Source organism: Monodelphis domestica, chromosome 2, assembly GCF_027887165.1.
Source record: "Monodelphis domestica isolate mMonDom1 chromosome 2, mMonDom1.pri, whole genome shotgun sequence".
In the NCBI taxonomy this organism is placed as follows: Eukaryota; Metazoa; Chordata; class Mammalia; order Didelphimorphia; family Didelphidae; genus Monodelphis; species Monodelphis domestica.
Window position 1 is genome coordinate 178,446,215 of NC_077228.1, and position 25,646 is coordinate 178,471,860.

The 25,646-nt window shown below is 36.3% G+C and overlaps 1 protein-coding gene across 3 annotated transcripts in view; it reads right to left on the bottom strand.

Moving 5' to 3' along the window:
- The window catches only part of BRIP1 (BRCA1 interacting helicase 1), a 250,268-nt gene that overhangs the window by 43,522 nt on the left and 181,100 nt on the right, over positions 1–25,646 (bottom strand). For all 3 annotated transcript variants that reach the window (XM_007481765.2, XM_056816477.1, XM_056816478.1), the window contains one exon: positions 22,440–22,561. In XM_007481765.2, the coding sequence (XP_007481827.2) occupies positions 22,440–22,561 (122 nt within the window). The remainder of the gene's footprint in view (positions 1–22,439; positions 22,562–25,646) is intronic.

The window sequence follows — 25,646 nt, forward strand, 5'->3', positions numbered from 1 at the left end:
TTCACGCATCTACAAAACCAGTTTGACCAAACTGTAAAAGAAAACCAGGCTTTAAAGCAAGAACTAATAAAGCAAAGCCAAAACACCAAGAAATTAGAAGAGAACATAAAATATCTCACCGACAAGGTGATAGATCTGGAAAACAGGGGGAGAAGAGAAAATTTAAGAATAATTGGACTCCCAGAAAAGCCAGAAATAAACACCAAACTGGACATGGTGATACAAGATATAATCAAAGAAAATTGCCCAGAGATTCTAGAACAAGGGGGCAATACATCCACTGACAGAGCTCACAGAACACCTTCTACACTAAACCCCCAAAAGACAACTCCCAGGAATGTAATTGCCAAATTCCAAAGCTATCAAACAAAAGAAAAAATCCTACAGGAAGCCAGAAAAAGACAATTTAGATATAAAGGAATGCCAATCAGGGTCACACAAGACCTTGCAAGTTCTACGCTGAATGATCGTAAGGCATGGAACATGATCTTCAGAAAGGCAAGAGAGCTGGGTCTCCAACCAAGAATCAGCTACCCAGCAAAACTGACTATATACTTCCAAGGGAAAGTATGGGCATTCAACAAAATAGAAGACTTCCAACTTTTTGCAAAGAAAAGACCAGAGCTCTGTGGAAAGTTTGATACCGAAAATCAAAGAGCAAGGAATACCTGAAAAGGTAAATATTAAGGAAAGGGGAAAAATGTTATCTTCTTTTACTCAAACTCTCTTCTATAAGGACTACATTTATATCAACCTATGTATACTAATATGTGGGGAAAATGTAATGTATAAATAGGGGGTAAAGAAAGACCAAATAGAATAATGGTTCTCACACAAAGATTCACAGGGGAAGGGGAGGGGAAGAAAACTCCTATAAGAAGGAGAGGAAGAGGGGGGGGGGGGTTTACTTAAACCTCAATCTCAGGGAAATCAACTCTGAGAGGGAAAAACATCCAGATCCATTGGGATCTTGAATTCTATCTTACCCAACAAGGGTAAGGAGAAGGGAAAACCAAGGGGGGGAGGGGGAGAGGGAGAACAAAAAGGGAGGGAAAGAGAGGGGGGAGGGGGAGGGAACAAAAAGGGAGGGACTAAAAAGGGAAACATCAAGGGAGGGGACAAGGGGGACTGATTCAAAGTAAATCACTGGACTAAAAGGTAGAGCCGAAGAAGAAAAGGTTAGATTTAGGGAAGGCAATCAAAATGCCAGGGAGTCCACAAATGACAATCATAACTTTGAACGTGAATGGGATGAACTCACCCATAAAACGTAGACGAATAGCTGAATGGATTAGAATCCAAAACCCTACCATATGTTGTCTTCAAGAAACACACATGAGGCGGGTTGACACCCACAAGGTCAGAATTAAAGGATGGAGTAAGACCTTCTGGGCCTCAACTGATAGAAAGAAGGCAGGAGTGGTAATCATGATATCTGATAAAGCCAATGCAAAAATAGACCTGATCAAAAGGGATAGGGAAGGTAATTATATTTTGTTAAAAGGGACTCTAGACAATGAGGAAATATCATTAATCAACATGTATGCACCAAATAATATAGCACCCAAATTTCTAATGGAGAAACTAGGAGAATTGAAGGAAGAAATAGACAATAAAACCATACTAGTGGGAGACTTAAACCAACCATTATCAAATTTAGATAAATCAAATCAAAAAATAAATAAGAAAGAGGTAAAAGAAGTGAATGAAATCTTAGAAAAATTAGAATTAATAGACATATGGAGAAAAATAAATAGGGATAAAAAGGAATACACCTTCTTCTCAGCACCACATGGCACATTCACAAAAATTGACCATACATTAGGTCACAGAAACATAGCACACAAATGCAAAAAAGCAGAAATAATGAATGCAGCCTTCTCAGATCACAAGGCAATAAAAATAATGATTAGTAATGGTACATGGAAAACCAAATCTAAAACCAATTGGAAATTAAACAATATGATACTCCAAAACCGTTTAGCTAAAGAAGAAATCATAGAAACAATTAATAATTTCATCAAGGAAAATGACAATGGCGAAACATCCTTTCAAACCTTTTGGGATGCAGCCAAAGCGGTAATCAGAGGCAAATTCATATCCCTGAAAGCTCATATTAACAAACAAGGGAGAGCAGAGATCAATCAATTGGAAATGCAATTGAAAAAACTCGAAAGCGATCAAATTAAAAACCCCCAGCAGAAAACCAAATTAGAAATCCTAAAAATTAAGGGAGAAATTAATAAAATCGAAAGTGATAGAACTATTGATTTAATAAATAAGACAAGAAGCTGGTACTTTGAAAAAACAAACAAAATAGACAAAGTACTGGTCAATCTAATTAAAAAAAGGAAGGAAGAAAAGCAAATTCATAGCATTAAAGATGAAAAGGGGGACAGCACCTCCAATGAGGAGGAAATTAAGGCAATCATTAGAAATTACTTTGCCCAATTATATGGCAATAAATACACCAATTTAGGAGAAATGGATGAATATATACAAAAATACAAACTGCCTAGACTAACAGAAGAGGAAATAGAATTCTTAAATAATCCCATATCAGAAATTGAAATCCATCAAGCCATCAAAGAACTTCCTAAGAAAAAATCCCCAGGGCCTGATGGATTCACCTGTGAATTCTATCAAACATTCAGAGAACAATTAACCCCAATACTATACAAACTATTTGACATAATAAGCAAAGAGGGAGTTCTACCAAACTCCTTTTACGACACAAACATGGTACTGATTCCAAAACCAGGCAGGTCAAAAACAGAGAAAGAAAACTATAGACCAATCTCCCTAATGAATATAGATGCAAAAATTTTAAATAGGATACTAGCAAAAAGACTCCAGCAAGTGATCAGAAGGATCATTCACCATGATCAAGTAGGATTCATACCAGGGATGCAGGGCTGGTTCAACATTAGGAAAACCATCCACATAATTGACCACATCAACAAGCAAACTAGCAAGAACCACATGATTATCTCAATAGATGCAGAAAAAGCCTTTGATAAAATACAACACCCATTCCTATTAAAAACACTAGAAAGCATAGGAATAGAAGGGTCATTCCTAAAAATAATAAACAGTATATATCTAAAACCAACAGCTAATATCATCTGCAATGGGGATAAACTAGATGCATTCCCAATAAGATCAGGAGTGAAACAAGGATGCCCATTATCACCTCTACTATTTGACATTGTACTAGAAACACTAGCAGTAGCAATTAGAGAAGATAAAGAAATTGAAGGCATCAGAATAGGCAAGGAGGAGACCAAGTTATCACTCTTTGCGGATGACATGATGGTCTACTTAAAGAATCCTAGAGATTCAACCAAAAAGCTAATTGAAATAATCAACAACTTTAGCAAAGTTGCAGGATACAAAATAAACCCACATAAATCATCAGCTTTTCTATATATCTCCAACACAGCTCAGCAGCAAGAACTAGAAAGAGAAATCCCATTCAAAATCACCTTAGACAAAATAAAATACCTAGGAATCTATCTCCCAAGACAAACACAGGAACTATATGAACACAACTACAAAACACTCGCCACACAACTAAAACTAGACTTGAACAATTGGAAAAACATTAACTGCTCATGGATAGGACGAGCCAATATAATAAAAATGACCATCCTACCCAAACTTATTTATCTATTTAGTGCCATACCCATTGAACTACCAAAATACTTCTTCACTGATTTAGAAAAAACCATAACAAAGTTCATTTGGAAGAACAAAAGATCAAGGATATCCAGGGAAATAATGAAAAAAAACACATATGATGGGGGCCTTGCAGTCCCAGACCTCAAACTATATTACAAAGCAGCAGTCATCAAAACAATTTGGTACTGGCTAAGAAACAGAAAGGAAGATCAGTGGAATAGACTGGGGGAAAACGACCTCAGCAAGACAGTATACGATAAACCCAAAGATCCCAGCTTTTGGGACAAAAATCCACTATTCGATAAAAACTGCTGGGAAAATTGGAAGACAGTGTGGGAGAGACTAGGAATAGATCAACACCTCACACCCTACACCAAGATAAATTCAAAATGGGTGAGTGACTTAAACATAAAGACGGAAACCATAAGTAAATTGGGTAAACACAGAATAGAATACATGTCAGACCTTTGGGAGGGGAAAGGCTTTAAAACCAAGCAAGATATAGAAAGAATCACAAAATGTAAAATAAATAATTTTGACTACATCAAACTAAAAAGCTTTTGTACAAACAAAACCAATATAACTAAAATCAGAAGGGAAACAAGAAATTGGGAAAAAATCTTCATAGAAACCTCTGACAAAGGTTTAATTACTCATATTTATAATGAGCTAAATCAATTGTACAAAAAATCAAGCCATTCTCCAATTGATAAATGGGCAAGGGAAATGGATAGGCAGTTCTCAGATAAAGAAATCAAAACTATTAACAAGCACATGAAGAAGTGTTCTACATCTCTTATAATCAGAGAGATGCAAATCAAAACAACTCTGAGGTATCACCTCACACCTAGCAGATTGGCTAACATAACAGCAAAGGAAAGTAATGAATGCTGGAGGGGATGTGGCAAAGTAGGGACATTAATTCATTGCTGGTGGAGTTGTGAACTGATCCAACCATTCTGGAGGGCAATTTGGAACTATGCCCAAAGGGCGACAAAAGAATATCTACCCTTTGACCCAGCCATAGCACTGCTGGGTCTGTATCCCAAAGAGATAATGGACACAAAGACTTGTACAAAAATATTCATAGCTGCGCTCTTTGTGGTGGCCCAAAACTGGAAAATGAGGGGATGCCCATCAATTGGGGAATGGCTGAACAAACTGTGGTATATGTTGGTGATGGAATACTATTGTGCTCAAAGGAATAATAAAGTGGAGAAGTTCCATGGAGACTGGAACAACCTCCAGGAAGTGATGCAGAGCGAGAGGAGCAGAACCAGGAGAACATTGTACACAGAGACTAATACACTGTGGTATAATCGAACGTAATGGACTTCTCCATTAGGGGCGGTGTAATGTCCCTGAACAACTTTCAGGGATCCAGGAGAAAAAAAAACACCATTCATAAGCAAAGGATAAACTATGGGAGTGGAAACACCGAGAAAAAGCAACTGCCTGAATACAGAGGTTGAGGGGACATGACAGAGGATAGACTTTAAATGAACACTCTAATGCAAATACTATCAACAAAGCAACGGGTTCAAATCAAGAAAACATCTAATGCCCAGTGGACTTACGCGTCGGCTATGGGGGGTGGGGGGGAGGAAAAGAAAATGATCTATGTCTTTAACGAATAATGCTTGGAAATGATCAAATAAAATATATTTAAAAAAAAAAAGAAAAAAGAAAAAAAAAGAAAAATAAAATTATCTCACCCAGTAGAAGCCTCAATATCATTATTGTTTTAATATCTCCCCTTTGGGACCTCCACTTGCTAAGCATGCATACTAGCTCTTGAACAACCTGTTTCATAGAGACAGTTACCAAAATGAAACTTCATCTCAAGGGAGAAAGGCAGGCAAAGCAATAATGAAATAATGAAGAACCAGTACAAGGAGGGAATTTTTGTATAAAAGACAACAAAGAGGAAAAGATAGGGTGCCCAGTGTGGGGATATGAAATAGAACTGGAAAATGGGTGGGTTTTTTTTTTTCATAAGTCATCAAAAGAGATGATGTTTCCCTTGCCATTTAGATTTCTTTCCAAAAGTATCTTTCTAGCAGCAGTTAAAAAAAAACAAGCCCTTATACAAGAATATCTTCCCCACCCCCCCAACTTTATAGTCTCTGAGCATTACTGTTGTAGAGCACTTAATTCATCCCCAAAGCAATCCAACCCTTAGTTCCAATGACAAAGAGTAAGAAAAGGCTTATATAAGTCACAACCCTCAAACACTTTCAGTGATGTCAACTATAGCTTGTGGTAGCTTGGAGAACTTGAAGCTTTATAGTTTGACAAATCATGTAGCACACTCACCCCAGGCCTATCTACTCATCTCATCCTTGTAGGCTTTAAGGAACTCTGAACAAGTGGCTTGATTAAAATATAATGCAACCAAAACCTTCCTCAGAAGAAAACATTCAATCTCTTTCCAGTGAAGCAGAAATTTAAAAAAAAATCGAACAATTTCCCTTGAGGTACAAAGCTGCTGCATCTGCTCAGTGTGACAGTGTCTAAGGTGAAGTGGTGAGTGTCAGTCATCCTTACAAGTCCTCAGGGTGATAGCTTCACTTTTAAAGCCTTCAACTTACTTTGACAGGAAAGTAAAAACCTAAAGGTCATCATTACTTGCTAAGGACAAGATAAATGCAAGAAAATTGCTTTGGAAATTCTTCTAACACAGAAAAGTAACCCAGCAAAAGGTAAAGAAGTAGGTTTGGTTGGTTGCAATATTTATCTGAAGATGTAACTAAATAAAATATTTCATCAGATACAGCTCTCTAAAGTTCGTCAAACACAGTAACATTCTTAGGTCAACAACAACAAAAATGTCCTCCCCTAGACTTTCTTCAAAATATACATCTTTAAAGATTTTTTTTTTTAACATTGAGCAGTAGTCCTTCCTAATGTGTGCTTTCCCCTTGCCCAATAATTGTCCATTAAATCTGAAGATTTATATTTTGGAAGAATAAATAGTGCAGTAAGATAGGGAATGAGTTTAAAAAGCATTTTCTATGTATTCCTTCCAAAGGGGAACAAGAAGCTGGAATCAGTGCTTTATTGTCTGTCACTTTTCACCATCCAATGTCAATCTATAAATTGTCAATCCAGTTAGTTTAACACAATTTAAGCTACTTTAAGATTTTAAAGTCATAAAATGTTCTGGAAACCTGTTTTTTTTAACATCCTAGGCAAATAAATCTGTTTGCTAAAAAAAAAGGTTCCAGTAGCAAAAATAACTTTTGTGCTCAGAGATAAAAAGGCTTAAAAGATAATAACGATAATAATACTTCACGATTGCATAATACTACTTGATAGTATACAAAGTGCTTTCCTATAGATTCTCTGAACTACTGGTCTCTAAAGTGAGGCATATACACCCCACCTGTGCAAGATGATTCCTTTGGATAAAGGAAGAAAATGTACTTCTATGAATCGTTATTTTTATCTACACACTTAAAAAAATATGGAAATAGAATTTTTGAATCTGCTTTTTAAAATTCCAAAAAGAGTTTAGTGCATTTTGAAGTCATTTGTTAAAAAAAATAAAAATACAACATCTTTCAGGGAGTGTGAAAGACCAACTGATTAGTATCAGGGAAAGATAGAAATTTATGAAGTAAATTTCAAAAAAACCTTTGCAGAAACAGCAGAATTGAAAAATAAATATTATGATGTAGTATCTGCATCCAATGATGCACTTCTACTTTGATCCAAGTAATTTTATGAAATATTGTATTCAGCTCTGACCATCAGTAAAACTAAGTATCAAAATCAAGTGAACTTAGAACCAGATCTTCTAATCCCTGCATCACAAAGCATTTAATCAAGATTTCTGAAAATAATGAAGTAATTTAATCACATCACTCACTAAAATTATCATTAGCAAAAATTTTAGTGAGAAATGGCTTTGTACTATTAATAAGTAAAATAAAATTTTATTTAAATATTATTTAACCTTTATTTTCCTTTAATTTTTCTATTTATTGGACATGTTGCAATGCACACAATAAATTAATTTATACATTAATCCCATATATAATTTACAGAGAGAGAGAAGTGGATACTTAAAACTTTTTTATTGATAGCGATACACAATGAACAAGTTTAGACAATACTACTCTAATTAAAACCTGTGGGACAGGAAGGGCAGATACAGTTATTTTCTCCCCACCTTTTGCCCCTAAGTGCCCAACTATGGATGAAGAAACAGAAGCTTTGAGGGGTTGTATGATTTCCCTGAATTTACCCAGCTAGTCAAGAAGTCTACTAAGCTCGGATTCTATGTTCTTTTCATCATATCATGCTTTGAGGGAAAACAACATAAATAGACATTTAGAAAATAGAAAATAGAAAGGTTTGGAATGTTTTCTTTATCCTACAATTATACCTATAATTTGGCACATATATCCCAGACCCAACAAATCAGGAAATTCAACTGATAACACAAGCTATATAATAGATCTGATTACTAAGGACCAATACTTAAATATTTATACTTAACTAGATATGTGACTCTCCACGCATGGGCACAGGGTGCAAAATTATAATCTATCTGTAATGTTTCATTGAACTAATTCTTTTCCATGTCTTTCTGATAATCTCCCATAGAGAACTAACCTAAAGTCCTAGAGGCCTTCTTCCGGGGCTTTTTATACTTCATTGATACCAGCACAACACTTGTACTATTCTTCCAGACCCACATATATTGTACTTAATGGTACCATTTATTGGTATTACACTGTAGTCTGTTTACATATATCTACCATGCAGAAAATATTTACATTTTCAAAACTATTCTGAAGATTTTCAATATTCCCATGTTAAAATTAAATTTTAAAAGAGTTAAGGTCACTAGGATGCTAATGATGGAAATACAACCAAAAAGAATGTTTGAATCTACCTAAACTTCATAAGAGAAGTAGTTTTATTAGGTTTTTTTATGAGTCTACTACTAGTACACACGTATTAATGTTGTCTTGATGTAATAATGCCCTGTATTTCAGTTCTCATTCATTTCCTCATGAATATTCACATTAGCAAGTGCTGTCAAGGCAGCAAATGTAATGAAGGAACAATTTGGTTTTCCTTAAAAAGAAATCTCAGTCTAATTGACTTGGGAATTCAAATGCTGCCAAAACCATCATCTGACAACATTCTGACACCCTGAGGCCCAGGTTTCATCTATATTGTATCTTATTAGCACTTTAAGCCCTTTGGGGTAGGAACCTTTTTGTTTAGGTGGTTTGTAAAATGGCACACCACCTACAGGGTTCAATAAATTTACATAAGGGTCTTTTTTTTTTTTTTCAGAGAAAAGTCTGTCTTTCTATGAAGCCAGAAGCTAATGCAAGAAAGCTGAAATAGAGGCCTGTGTTTTTCAGCCCTGAGAAAAGTAAAAGAAACCAGCTGAGGGAGGCAACAAAGTCAAACGGTCAAGCATTTTCTAAGGTAAGAAAAGTTTTCTAAATGTAAAAAGGTAATTAATTTGAGAAAGAAATCTAAACTTGGATATTTTCTTCCACAGCAATAAAGCTAATCTTCTATATGAATTCTTGTTTCATTAATTTTTCAAGTAGAAGTCAAGAAAAAAGTGCAATTTTGCATGCTACTAGTACTCAGAATTATAAACATGATATTCTCCTAAAGGAAAGATGACATGTAAAGCTAAAGATTCAGTATTATTTTTTTGCTGGTTAGCTTGTAGTTATTGTAAGAATCCTTCTAGCTACTCAGTACAACCACCAAGTTCTATAATAAATTCAGCATACAAGTTCAACATGTTTGGAGTTTATGCCATGTCAGCCACATGCCTTGATTTTCATGATTTTCTCATCAGAGGGGTAAAGAAACATCAACCTAGGAGCTGAAATATTTATATAGACCACTAAACTATGCTAAGGCCAAGAGATGAAAAGTGAATTGAAAATATAAAATGATGTGTCCCGTCATGGCTCACAAATCATGTACACGGCACCAATTTGAGAGGTGCCTGCCTGAAATATGAAGGTGAAGGCTTTTGTAGTTAATAGTTAGATCATACTGACTGGCTAAGGGATTTATTTTAGATGTTCATTAAAAGGGCAGCCTTGTTACTACTATAATCTTAATTGCTTAGAAAAATCTAGTTTTTTAAGGTTTTGCTTTTCTTCCCATATTTTTTCACATAAAAGAATTTAGTTCTTCCCCTTTTTTGCCATTACCCTCTCTACCTCCTGAAAGGGGAGAGAAAAAAACAGTGTGTGAGTGTGTGTGTGCATGTGTGCACGCGCGCACACACACACACACACACACACACACAAAACTTTAGGTTACTGCAAAGTTTTCTTTTTAACTATTATACGATTAAGAATGTTCTACTAAAGAATGATCAGAAGCATCTGGGAAAGGTGGAAGTGAAAAAATCCTCCCTGGGAAAGTTCCCTTAATGCCTGCACTTCAGAGCTGCCCATTATCAGCTTTTCATAGTGAGTTTCTTTCTTTTCAGGTCCCCAAGGTAAGAGCAGTAAATTATGAGTTGAACTAAACAAGTCACACTTGGCTCCAAAATCAAATTTTCCTGCCTCTATTTTCTGGTCCCTAAGGTGGGCAGAGGAAATCCTGGTCACAGCCAAAGAAGTCATATTTTTGGCTCTCAGATATATTTTCCTGCTTCTCTAATAGCCAAGTTCTACTATTGAGAATACCAAAGTCTTCTGTTAGTGCTTTAAAATTTTCTTTTCGTTTTTACTTCTACCTCTTGATTTTTCAAAGTTAGGAAGAGATTTTTTTTGGACCATAAAATTGGTGCCACTGCCCACTTAGTTTCTACATGTCTAATTTTTCTAACATGTTTAATAGCCAATAGTAGCTGTCTTGTACTATGAATTCAATCAAGTTAGGGAGAAGAAAATGATACACTGGTGGTCTTTTTCATTTCTGTTCTTAATAAGGATGAGAACTAAAATTGTGATTTCATTTGTATAGGGAACTACCAGGTGGAGAAACTTCCCCTACCAATTCAAGTAGGCATCTTTTCTGTAACTTATACTCTTAGAGAATTGCTTAGGACACTGAGAGGTTAAGTGACTTGTCTAGAGTCATTTAACCAATATGTATCAAAGTAAAAACTCGCACCTGGGTCTTCCTGACTTCAAGCCTGCTCCTAATTTAATACACCTCTCTACTATGAATAATTAAAATATTTATGTAAGAATGAATTCCATACATTATTACATCCTAACTTTAATTTGGGGGGGGGGTGAAATATCATATAAATTACTAAGCTACAAAGATTAATCTGAACTCATGGAATTTTAGCTCCAAAGACTAAAAGACCATCTATTCTAGTCTCTCATTTTAGTGAGGAAAAAACCAAGACTGTAAATATTTCAAATACTTTACGAATATTATTTTAAATACCTTACAAAAGACATGATATAAATGAATGGAGAGAGGTTTTCCTCATCCTTATCCAACTCCATTTGTATTTCCAGTCTTGTAACATACAAATTGGGGCAACTAGGTAGCTCAGTATATAGAGTGCTGGGTCTAAAGTCAGGAATACTTGAGTTCAAATATGGCCTCAGACATCTTACCTACTAGCTGCATGACCATAGGCAAGTCATTTAACCTCTATTTGCCTTAATCCACTGAAGAAGGGAATGACAAAACCACTCCAGTATCTTTGCCAAGAAAACTCCCTAGATAGTATTGATGTACAATGGTCCACAGGGTTATGAAGAGTTAGGCACAACTAAACAACTGAACAAAAAAAAAATCCAAATTAACAACTCAATAAGAAATCCTTTACCAAAATTCCATTCCAATTCTTCCTTATGGTATAGCAGTGACCCTGCTCTCTCAAAGGCTCTGCCAAGAGAATAAAAACTCTGGCAGTAATTAGTTAGACATGCTAGAAAGCCAGGGAATACAGTGAAGTGTATATGCAATGAAGTGTATATCTATGCCTAAAGAATAATCTAATTCAATTTCATATTATATATATAAAACAATTCTCTCTAAGTTTCAGGGAAATTTCAGGGAAAGAGTGCATGTGCATTGGTAAACTTTTCTCTTTTGGGAATTCCCTATACCAATGAAATCACAGGTCCAGTTCCTCTCCCTATACAAAGCTGAAAAGAATAATTTCAATTAGGAGAAAATACTACCAAGTGTGAGAATCCAGAAAGGTCTTCTGTAGGAAATGTCATACCATATAGACTTGCATTTCTGAGAGGCATAGGTACACTCTAGGCTTGAGGTATAATAATGTCGGTTTGGGAAATGGAAAGCAGTGTATAGGGAATAGTTTGATAGTTGACCAGTTTGGCTAAAATAGAAAGTATATAAAGGAGACTGATATAAAATAGACTTATAAAAGAAGATGGAGGTCAGATTATGGTACACTTGAAGTGCCAGGATGAAGAGTTTGTATTTTATTCCATAGACAATAAGGAGTTTCTGAAGATTTTGTATGGGAGAGCTACATGGTCAGATCTGTGTTTTAGGAACATCAATCTGGCAACTGAGTAGAGGATGGATTAGAAAAGAGAGGAAAGGGAGACCAATTAGAACATTATGACAATAGTTCAAACAAGAAGAGAAGACGACCCCCCAAAAAAGGGTAAGGCCTTTGTGGCTGGGACAAAGAGGATAAGTGCAAGCCTTGTAGAAGTAGAACTGACAAGACTTTGCAATTGGTTATGAGAAGGAGAAAGAAGCAAGAGTCACAGAAGATTCTAAGGTCATAAATCTTTTTCAATGGATGGATAGGGGTGACATTAACAGAAATGGGGAGTTTTGGAGGAAGGATAAGTTTTGGACAAAATAAAAAAAGAATTTTCTTTAGAGCATGATAACTAAATGTCTTTAGGACAGTCTACTGGAGATGTCCAGAAGATGGTGGATAATGTGAGATAAAAGTATAGGACAGAAGTTAGGGCAGAATATTTAGATTTGACATAGAATTGTTATTACTCTACCCAGATGACAATTGAATCCAAGGGCTCTGATATGATCATGAAGAGAGAATAAGGAGGAGTAAAATAAAAGGCCTTAAAACAGATCCTTAGGGGAAGGACACAGTTTAGCTGAGAACAGCATGATGATCTAGCAGAAAAGACTGAGAAGAAATGGTTAGACAGGCAGGAAGACACCCAAAAAAGGACAATATTAAAAAAACCAGGAGGGAAGAAAATATGCAAGAGGAAGAGAGTAGGCAAGAGTGTCAAGTGCTGCAGAAAGGTAGAACAGAATGAGAAATGAGAAAACGTCAATGAGTTTAAAAATTGATCATCGGTAATTTTGGAGAGATTTTTGATTAATCAAGTAGCAGATAAAGAAACCAGATTTCAAGGGGTTGAGAATTGAGTGGGAGACAAGGAAAGAGAACTAAATTCAAGAAATCTTACTACCAGAAAGGTAGTACAGAAAACTGGATATTCACTGTTAAGGTCAGAGCCATTAATCTGATTCCTGCAGGCCACATACTAGCTTAAGATTTAAGATATAATATTACCTTTGTTTTATTTTACTATCATTTATTTTATTAAATATTTCCCAATTACATTTTAATTTGGTCTGGAAGCACTCAGGAGTATTTGTTACATATATAAAGATAAATAAATAAAAAGTAATTTTAGTAGGGACAACCAGAGAGATAGTGGGAAAGGTGAGCATCAGGGAAGGCTTCTGAGAAGTGATACAAAAGTTGAGCCTTGAAGAAAGGTAAAGATTCTAAGAGGTAAATAAGATAAATCAGAAGTACATTTCAGGTGGTTGGCTTGTATGAACACAGAGTGGTTAGAAATGGCATGATTATTTCAGGGGGAGCTAGCAGGCCTGCATGGCTAGAACACCGAGTTTATGAAAAGGAGTAATGAAAAAGAAGTTACCTTGCCAATACCCTCTGGCATACTGACTAGAATCCCTGAGCTCTAAAACAGGAGTTCAAGACAAGTATATCTTTATTACAGCATCTCTCCCTTAGGCCCTCAATCTATTTGTATCTCAAGCAACCAGAGCAGTGTCTGGAATGTAGCAGGCACTTAATAAAAAGTTTACTGAATTGAAAAATATAGTGAAGTACTTGGGTAGATCAAGAAAAACTCTGTAAGATAGCTGAGAAAGGCAGGAATCCTTTTAGCTAGAGTAATTAGGGAAGACTTAATTAAGGAAACAGGTAGGCCTTGAAGAAAGAGAAGAATTTCAACTGTAAGGATCTGGAAGAAGTCTTTTCCCACAAAGGAGGAATTCACTGAGTACATAGAACTGGGTGAGAATAAGAAGGAATTAAGGGATAGAAGGCCTATTTACCTGGAGCATAAAGCTCATAGAAGAGAATTGTGGGAGACGGAGTCAAAATAGTGGCCTAGAAGGAGCAGAAGCTCAGACCTCTGAATACCCTTCCTAACCGATCACAAACTGAATGATCCCAGGGGACTGTAAAACAAACTTAACAACAAGACAGAGCCAAGGAACCCTCCTGTTGGACTGAATTCAAAAGGTACGACCCCTGAAAAGCCAGAATCCGAGAACACTCGGGTTTAAGGGGAGGACAGAAGGAAGGTCCCAGGACCCATCCCCCATTGCACCCAGGGCACTGAGACTCCAGTGGCAAGTGGTAACTTCTGAGTGGGCAAAGGTGCTGGTCTGGAGGGCATACCTTGCAAGCAGGGCTGTGCCAAGTTCAGAGAGTACAACACAGACGGCGGGGAAGGAGCTAGAGAGGGAGCATAGACCTGGCAGCCTGGCCAGAGCTTTGGAGATCCTCCATATTTGCTCCAGCCTTCCAGGAAGTTTTGGATTCAGAGCACACCCAGCCCAACTAAGCTGAACTTAATCCCATCAAAAGTCACCAGAACTCAGGGAAGCCCAAGCTCTACACCAATCCTCACTGACTACTGTACTTTAATCCAATCAAAAGCCTCCAGAGGACAGGGAAGCTCAAACCCCAATAAACCTCCACTAGAGACTACACCAAGAGATCTCCTGTTAAAGCTCCAAGAGGGGACACTAACAGAAGCCCCCAAAACCAATAAAATGAGAGGAGCAAGAGCACAGACAAATACGGGGAGTAAAGAAGGGGTGAATTTGAGCAAACAACAGAAAAAGAAGAAAGAAACTACAGTAGAAAGCTTTTACTCAGCAAACAGAACGGAGGGGGAGAGATCAGCAAACAATAAACCAGAAATCCCAGCGAATTGGATACAGGTTGTGGAAGAACTCAAAACACAATTAAGAGAGGCTGAAGACAATTGGGAAAAGAACTTAAAAGTTAAGATAAGTCATCTGGAAACAGAGGCACTTGAACTAAAATGAGAAAATAATGTCTTGAAAGACAAAATCAGCCAGCTGGAAAATGAGGCAAAAGAGATGAAAGACGAGGTAGAGGATGAAAGATGACCTTCAAAGAAAATCAGACCAGAAGGAAAAGGATGACCAAAAAGCCAGGGATGAAATCCAGTCATTAAGAACCAGAATACAACAACAGGAATTAAGTGATGTGCCAAGGCAGCAGGACACTATAAAACAAAACAAAAAGAATGAAAAAATTGAGGAAAATATGAAGCATCTCATTCGCAAAACAGACGATTTAGAAAATCGTTCAAGAAGAGACAATTTAAGAATAATTGGACTACCAGAAGACCATGACAAAAGAAGAAGCCTGGACATAATACTACCAGAAATTATTCAGGAAAACTGCCCCAATATCCTAGAACAAGAGGGGAAAGTGGAGATTGAAAGAATCCACAGATCACCTCCTGTATTTAATCCCTAACTGACAACACCCAGGAACATTATAGCCTAATTCAAAAACTATTAGACCAAAGAAAAGATATTACAAGATGCCAAGAAGAAGCCATTCAGATACCACGGAAACACAGTGAGGATAACACAGGATCTGGCTGCATCCACACTGAAGGACTGAAAGGCATGGAATATGATATTCTGGAAAGCAAGGGAACTAGGTCTACAACCAAGAATCAAATATCCATCAAAACTGACTATATTCTTACAGGGGAAAGTATGGTCATTCAACATAATAGAAGAATTCCAAGCATTCGTAAAGAAAAGACCAGACCTGAACAGAAAATTTGATGTCCAAGCACAGAACTCAAGAGAATCATCAAAAGGTAATTAAAAAAGAGGGGAAAAAAGAAAAACAAAATAAAACAACAACAACAAAAAATTTTTAAGAGACTCAATAAGTTAAAATGATATGTATCCCTATAAGAAAAGAGGTCATTGGTAACTCTAGAAAATTGTTGCTATCACCTGGGCAGCTAGAAGAATTACACTTAGAGGGAACAGTGACAAACTGTATAGCATGGAAGGACAAGAAATAAATAGGTATATAGATATATGCATGCATAAATATATATACATGTGTGTGTGTGTACACACACACACAACCAGAGCTAAAAAAAAAAAAGAGGTTAATACTAAAAGAAGTGGGAAAAGAAACAAATGGCAGTAAATTTATATGTCACAAAGAAGCTCATGGCGGGAGCGGGGAGAACATCAATACACTGGAAGGGTAAAGAAGTTGGAGATATGAAATACTCAACTCTTACATGCTTTGAAACTGACCCATAGAGAGAAGAACAATCCAATCCATTGGGGCAGAGAATAGATTTGTGCCCTATAGGGGAGTAAAAGGGTAAAAAATGGACTGGGGGGGGGGGGAAGCAGTGCAAGGAAGGAAGAGAGTGGGGGGAAATTTTAAAAAGACTACAGGGGAAAATAAGGGGGGGGATAAGAAGGCAGGGGGGTAGAAAGGGAAGTAAAATAAGGATGGGAACTAGGGGGACTGATTATAAACAAACATTGGTGTAGAAGGAAATAGTGAAAGAAGAAAAGGCAGGACCAGGAGTAGAAATCAAAATGCTGGAAAATACACAGCTAGTAATCATAACTCTGAATGTGAATGGAATGAACTCACCCATAAAACGCAAGCAAATACCAGAGTGGATTAGAATCCAAAACCCTACCATATGCTGTCTGCAAGAAACACACATGAGGAAGATAGATACGCATAGGGTGAAAATAAGAGGATGGAGCAAAATCTATTGGGCATCAACTGATAAAAAGAAGGGTCACAATCATGATATCTGATAAAGCCAAAGTAAAAATAAATCTAGTTAAAAGAGATAGGGAAGGTAATTACATCCTGATAAAAGGCAGTATGGACAATGAGGAAATATCTGTACTCAATATGTATGCACCAAATGCAATAGCATCCAAATTTCTAAAGGAGAAACTAGAGGAGCTCAAGGATGAAATAGATAGAAAAAACTATACTAGTAGAAGATCCGAACCTTCCTCTATCTGAACTAGATAAATCAAACCAAAAAATAAATAAGAAAGAGGTGAGAGAAGTGAATGAAATCTTAGAAAAATTAGAGTTAGTAGACATGTGGAGAAAAATAAATAGGGACAAAAAGGAATACACCTTCTTTTCAACAGCACATGGTACATTCACAAAAATTGACCATGTATTTATTAGGGCACAAAAACATTGCAAACAAGTGCAAAAGGGCAGAAATAATGAATGCAACCTTCTCAGACCACAATGCAATGAAAATAATAATAGTAAGGATACATGGAGAGATAAATCAAAAATTAATTGGAAATTAAACAATACGATTCTCCAAAACTGGTTAGTTAAAGAACAAATTGTAGAAACAATTAATAACTTCACTGAAGAAAATTACAATGGTGAGACATCCTTTCAAAACCTATAGGATGCAGCCAAAGCAGTACTCAGGGGGAAATTTATATCCTTGAGTTCATATATAAACAAATTAAGAAGGGCAGAGGTCAATGAATTGGGCATGCAAATTAAGAAACTAAAAAGTGAACACATTAAAAATCCTCAGATGAAGACTAAATTAGAGATCCTAAAAATCAAAGGAGAAATCAATAAAACTGAAAGTTAAAGAACTATTGATTTAATAAATAAGACTAGAAACTGGCACTTTGAAAAAACAAATAAAATAGACAAAGTACTAGCCAGTCTAATTAAAAAAAGGAAAGAAAAAAAACCAAATTGACAGTATCCAAGATGAAAAGGGAGACCTCACCGCTAATGAAAAAGAAATTAAGGCAATCATTAAAAACTACTATGCCAAATTATATGGCAACAAATATGGCAATCTAGGTGATATGGATGAATACTTACAAAAATATAAATTGCCTAGACTGAAAGAGGAAGAAATAAATTACTTAAACAACCCCATATCAGAAAAAGAAATTGAACAAGCCATCGAAGAACTCCCTAAGAAAAAAATCCCCAGGTCCAGATGGATTCACAAATGAATTCTATCAAACATTCAAAGAACAACTAATCCCAATATTATACAAACTATTTGACAGAATAAGCCAAGAAGGGGTTCTACCAAATTCTTTTTACGACACAAACATGGTACTGATCCCAAACCCAGGCAGGTTAAAAACAGAGAAAGAAAACTATAGGCCAGTCTCCCTAATGAATATAGATGCAAAAATCTTAAACAGGAAACTAGCAAAAAAAACTCCAGCAAGTCATCACAAGGGTTATCCACTATGATCAGATAGGATTTCTACCAGGAATGCAAGGATGGTTCAATATTAGGAAAACCATCCACATAATTGACCATATTAACAAGCAAACCAACAAAAATCACATGATTATCTCAATAGATGCAGAAAAAGCCATGGATAAAATACAACACCCATTCCTATTGAAAACACTAGAAAGTATAGGAATAGAAGGGCCTTTCATAAAAATAATAAACAGTATATATCTGAAATCATCAGCAAACATCATCTGCAATGGGGATAAACTAGAAGCCTACCCAATAAGATCAGGAGTGAAACAAGGATGCCCATTATCACCTTTATTATTTAATATTGTACTAGAAACACTAGCACTAGCAATTAGAGAAGAAAAAGAAATTGAAGGTATTAAAATTGGCAATGAGGAGACTAAGCTGTCACTCTTTGCAGATAATATGATGATTTACTTAAAGAATCCTAGAGAATCAACCAAAAAGCTAGTCGAAATAATCAACAACTTTAGCAAAGTTGCAGGATACAAAATCAACCCGCATAAGTCATCAGCATTTCTATATATCTTTAACCTAGTTCAGCAGTAAGAATTAGAAAGAGAATTCCATTTAAAGTCACCCGAGACAATATAAAATACTTAGGAATCTATCTGCTGAGACAAACACAGGAACTATATGAACACAACTACAAAACACTTTCCACACAATTAAAATTAGATCTAACCAATTGGAAAAACATTGATTGCTCATGGGTGGGACAAGCTAACATAATAAAAATGACCATCCTACCCAAACTTATCTATCTATTTAGTGCCATACCCACTGAACTTCCAAAAAACTTTTTTACTGAATTATAGAAAACCATAACAAAGTTCATTTGGAAGAACAAAGCATCAAGGATATCCAGGAAAATAATGAAAAAAATTACAAAGGAAGGTGGCCTTGCAGTCCCAGATCTCAAACTATATTACAAAGCAGCAGTCATCAAAACAATTTGGTACTGGCTAAGAGACAGAAAGGAGGATCAGTGGAATAGACTTGGGATAAATGACCTCAGCAAGACAATCTATGACAAACCCAAAGATCCCAGCTTTTGGGACAAAAATCCATTATTTGATAAAAACTGCTGGGAAAATTGGAAGACAGTGTGGGAGAGATTAGGTATGGATCAACACCTCACACCCTACACCAAGATAAACTCAGAATGGGTGAATGACTTGAATATAAAGAAGGAAACTCTAAGTAAATTAGGTGAACACAGAATAATATACATGTCAGACCTTTGGGAAGGGAAAGATTTTAAAACCAAGCAAGACTTAGAAAGAGTCACAAAATGTAAAATAAATAATTTTGACTACATCAAATTAAAAAGGGTTTGTACAAACAAAACCAATGTAACTAAAATTAGAGGGGGAAGCTAGGTGGCTCAGAGGATTGAGAGCCAGGCCTAGAGACGGGGGGTTCTAGTTTCAAATTTGGCCTCAGACACTTCTCAGCTGTGTAACCCTGAGTAAGTCACTTGACCCCCACTGCCTAGCCCTTACCACTCTTCTGCCTTGGAGCCAATACACAGTATTGACTCCAAGACGTAAGGTAAGGGTTTTTTATAAATAAATAAACAAATAAATGAATAAAATTAGAAGGGAAGCAACAAATTGGGAAACAATCTTCATAACAAAAACCTCTCATAAAGGTCTAATTACTCAAATTTATAAAGAGTTAAACCAGTTTTACAAAAAAATCAAGCCATTCTCCAATTGAAAAATGGGCAAGGGACATGAATAGACAGTTTTCAGTTAAAGAAATCAAAATTATTAATAAGCACATGAAAAAGTGTTCTAAATCTCTTATAATCAGAGAAATACAAATCAAAACAACTCTGAGGTATCATCTCACACCTAGCAGATTGGCCAACATGACAGCAAAGGAAAGTAATGAATGCTGGAGGGGATGTGGCAAAGTCAGAACACTAATTCATTGCTGGTGGAGTTGTGAATTGATCCAAACATTCTGGAAGGCAATTTGGAACTATGCCCAAAGGGTGATAAAAGACTGTCTGCCCTTTGATCCAGCCATAGAACTGCTGGGTTTGTACCCCAAAGAGATAATAAGGAAAAAGACTTGTACAAGAATATTCATAGCTGCACTATTTGTGGTGGCAAAAAATTAGAAAATGAAGGGATGCCCTTCAATTAGGGAATAACTGAACAAATTATGGTATATGTTGGTGATGGAATACTATTGTGCTAAAAGGAATAATAAAGTGGAGAAATTCCATGGAGATTGGAACAACCTCCAGGAAGTGATGCAGAGTGAAAGGAGCAGAACCAGCAGAACCAAAGGGCAGACAGGAGAACATTGTACACAGGGACTGAGACACTGTGGTACAATCAAACGTAATGGACTTCTCCATTAATGGCAATGAAATGTCCCTGAACAATCTGCAGGGATCTATGAGAAAAAACACTATCCTCAATCAGAGGACAAACTGTGGGAGTAAAATCACTGAGGAAAGGCAACTGATTGACTACAGGGGTGGAGGGGATATGATTGAGGAGAGACTCTAAATGAACACCCTAATGCAAAAACTAAACATGGAAATGAGTTCAGATCGAGGACACATGTGATACCCAGTGGAATCACACGTCAGCTAGGGGAGGGCTGGCAGGAGGGGGGGAGGAAAAGAAAATGATCTCTGTTTCCAATGAATAATCTTAAAATTAAAAAAAAAGCATAAAGACAAGAGGTGGAGTGCTCTATGTGAGCAGCAAGCAGTAAGACGGTCAATTTGGCTAGACCTTAGCTTGTGGAAGGAGAGCAATATGTAATGAGGCTGGAAAGGTCAGTTTGCAGCCAGGTTAAAAGAGTTTCAAAAAACCAAAGCCTGATCAAGGACACAAGTAATACCTAATGAAATTGCATATTGGCTGCGGTGTAGCATCCCAAGCATATTCACATCTATGAAATATAAATGACTATGGCGACTGTGTCTCCAAGCATAAGGTTATACCAATGAGGCTTGTGAATGTAACCTTGAACTGGCCATGCGGCCCTTGGCTAAGACAAACTCATTAACATGCTCAGACTCAATTCCCCGGGAAAGCACCAAGGTTTGTAATCTACAAGCCCAAAGGTGTTCCCTCTACCTTGCCACCCAATCTTAATTGTCTATACTTTGTGATGTGGTTACTATGTCCTTGGGAGTACCACCCAAGCAGGACAGGAATAAATTCAGAGGCAAACCCATGAACTTCCTCTTGGCTTTTCTCCCCTTCCAATGGAGCTCCACTGGGATCCTCAATGACTATGTCTCTCTCTCCTCTTGACCTTCTCCTTCCCCGAGGCTGTAACCATCTCGGCCTGCATTTCCTATCTTAATCTCCTCATCCACCTGGTGTTCCTTTGTACTCATACTTTCCTATCAAAGGGAGTATCATAGGGATTGCCTGCCCTGTCCAAACACTGGCTTGTCCGTATCTTTCATTTCCACCCTGGTTCTCGGTTCCTACCTCTCCTCGGGTCCCATCACAAAGGTGAGCCCCTTCCCTTGTGGTACCCTGCTGGTCAGGGAAGTCCATTAAGGAAAACCCCACATGCGGGAATGGTGGGTGGAGGGGAGGGAGAGAAATAATGTGATTATTGTAACCAAGGAATAATGTTCTAAATTGACTAAATAAACTAATTCAAATGGGAAAACAAACAAACAAAAAAAGAGAATTGTGCAAAATTAAAGCTAGAAAAGTATATAGAAGCTAGACTGCAGAGTGTTGTGAATGACCTGAAAATTAATTTCTCAATACCAACTTGAAGTTAAATAGTCATTAAAACATCTCTCCTCATTATGGCCCACCTCAGTCACAAAACAGGATTCAGATTACTGGGCTAGCAACAACAATAGCAGTGACTTCTTACTATAATGTCTATTTAAATGTTTATAACAAACTTGGATTGAATGTTTGACATATAGTAATTCTTTACATTCTTTTCCCTTTTTAACTCCCTCCCTTCCTCTCTTCCTCCCTTTTCCCTTTCTTCCTTTGTTTTACTCAGTTGATACTCAGTATATGGAACTGAATTGTAGCCTTTGTCATTTAAAAATTACTCACTTGAGCAGGTTCTTCAATGAACAGAAATAAGAAGGAAAAGTTAGAAGCAAAATCTATTATTTCACAGAAGGATAACTATTTTTATAGCAAATAAAATTTATAAAAAGCTTTGATAGCTTACCTGAAGATCTTTCATATTTGGAAATGGGATCCCTATTGTTATGACAGCACGGGCATTTTCATCTGAGAAATCCAAGCCTTCACTCACTTTACCTCGGCAAACTGCCATAAGGAGGGCACCATCTTAAAACAAAAGAATAATTACTTAAAAGAAATACATTTGGGATTCTTCCATTCCAATAACTTCTAAAACCAGTTCTCTTCCATAATTTAGAGTAGCAAATTTTTTAAAAACTTAAAATAATAGGCTATTATAATGCTATATTATGGAGTTTTAAAATATTCTGTCTTTAAAACTTGTAGAAAAGGCTCTACCTGGACTATTTGAAAAGTAATCAGCTCTGAAAAAAGGGAAAGTAAAATGGACAAAAGTTAAAAAAAAAAGTAATTCCATGACTATTTTCTTGAGAATATTAAGTCCAGTATGTTTACTGATTTGGGTATAAAGCAAAGTGTTACAGGTATTATTTATAAAAAGCCCACATGAATATCAAAATCACACAAGATTCTATGACTGGGGCAGTGAGGGGGCTCAGTCCCATAGAAAGCAAAGCCTGGAAATGAAGGAATCCTGAGTTCAAATTTGGCCTCAGACACTTTCTAACCATGTGACCCTGGGAAAGTCACTTAATTCCAATTGCCTAGCCCTTACTGCTTTTCTACTTGGAACTGATCTACTTGGAACTGAAAGAAGGAAATGAAAATCAAAACAATGAAACTCTATGATTGTTTTTTCACACAAAACTGACAGTTGAGACCACTGGGGCAGTTTTGGTCAATGATCTCCTGAGTACTGACACAGAGGGAAACATTAGAAGGGGAAATATATGTTCAAATAAGAAGTTCACCAATATTATAATAAAAGATGTCATATATAAATTTCAAGGATTCCTCATTGATATCCAGGTTCTCTAAATACTCCTAATCACAGATGATATATTAAGTGTATCAAACCCTAGAATAACACAAACATCATTTTCTGTAAAATCTATAGCAGTGCAAAAGAGATTGATATTATTATTCAGACTGGAAAAACAAAGGGATGAAAAACATTCATGCCCAAACTATGATATATTAACTTAACAAATTAGCTCAGCAGTATGTATCATAAACAGGTGCTACAGAAAGATGATGAGTTAAGCCTAGAGATGGGCCTAGACTGAAAGGAACATGGAGTGCTTTTTATTTAAAAAATTAAGTTCATTTATTTAATTAATTAATTTAGAATATTTTTCCATGGCTACATGATTCATGTTCTTTCCCTCCCCCTTCCCACCCCACCTCCATCACCCCGGTAGCCAATGAGCAATTCCACTAGGTTTTGTATTTGTCAATGATCAAGACCTATTTCCATATTATTGATAATTGCACTAGGGTGATCATTTAGAGTCTACATCGCCAATCATATCCCATCGAACCATGTGTTCAAGCAGTTTTTCTTCTGTGTTTCTGCTCTCACAGTTCTTTTTCTGATTATGGATAATGTTCTTTCTCATAAGTCCCTCAGAATTGTCCTGGATCATTGCATTGCTGCTAGTAGAGAAGTTCATTATATTTGATTGTACCACAGTGTATCCATCTCTGCATACAATGTTCTTTTGGTTCTAATCCTTTCACTCTGCATCAATTCCTGAAAGTTGTTTCAGTTCACATGGAATTCCTCTAGTTCATTATTCCTTTCAGCACAATAGTATTCTACCACCAACAGATACCACAATTTATTCAGCCATTTCCCAATCTACAGACATCCCCTCGTTTTCCAATTTTTTGCTACCACAAAGTGTGGCTATGAATATTTTTGTACAAGTCTTTTTCCTTATGATCTCTTTGGGGTATAAACCCAGCAGTAGAATGGCTGGATCAAAGGGTAGGTAGTCTTTTAAAGCCCTTTAGGCATAGTTCCAAATTGCCTTTCAGAATGGTTGGATCAATTCACAACTCCACCAGCAATGTATTAATGTCCCAATTTTGCCACATTCCCTCCAACATTTATTACTTTCCTTTGCTGTCATGTTAGCCAATCTGCTAGGTGTGAGGTCGTACCTTAGAGTTGTTATGATTTGCATTTCTCTGATTATAAGAGACTTAGAACACTTTTTCATGTGCTTATTAATAGTTTTGATTTCTTTATCTGAAAACTGCCTATTCATTTCCCTAGCCCATTTATCAATTGGGGAATGGCTTGATTTTTTGTTTAACTGATTTAGCTCCTTATACATTTGAGTAATTAGACCTTTGCCAAAGGTCTTTATTATAAAGATTTTCCCCCCAATTTGTTGCTTCCCTTCTAATTTTGATTGCATTGGTTTTGTTTGTACAAAACCTTTTTAATTTAATGTAGTCAAAATTATTCATTTTACATATTATAATATTCTCTATCTGTTGCTTAGTCTTAAAAATCTTTCCTTTCCCATAGGTCTGACAGGTATACTATTCTATGTTCACCTAATTTACTTATACTTTACTTCTTTATACTTAAGTCATTCACCCATTCTGAATTTACATTGGTGTAGGGTATGAGATGTTGAACTAAACCTAATCTCTCCAATACTATTTTCCAATTTTCCCAGCAGTTTTTGTGAAATAGTGGGTTTTTGTTCCCAAAGCGGGGATCTTTTGGTTTATCGTACATTATCTTGCTGAGGTCATTTAGTCCAAGTCTATTCCACTGATCCACCCTTCTGTCTCTTAGCCAGTACCATATTGTTTTGATGACCACTGCTTTCTAGTACAGTTTAAGATCTTCTACTACTAGGCCCCCAACCTTCACATTTTTTTCATTATTTCCCTTGATATTCTTGATTTTTGTTCTTCCAAATGAACTTTGTCATAATTTTTTCTAATTCAGTAAGAAAATTTTCTTGGTAGTTTGATTGGAGTGCTTTCAATGATCCTATACCAGTTGTTTTACAAAAGCCCATTTCTGTCAAATTACTGTTCTCAAAGAGATGCTATCTATACTTGTGGATTAAGGAATACCATGATGTATGAAGAATTAAAGTTATGAGTAACACAAAGGACAATGGAAGGAAGATGAATTTTTGTCAATGAAGACTGCTACACAAAGATGGCATAAAGACATTATCAAAGATATGTGTAGTCAAAAAAGGAGGTAGACTGATCACATAGTGTACCTTGAAATGAATAGTATGAAATACTAAAGAAAAGAAAGGCCTCCAAAGCTTTAGTGGACCCCTCTATTGAGTAT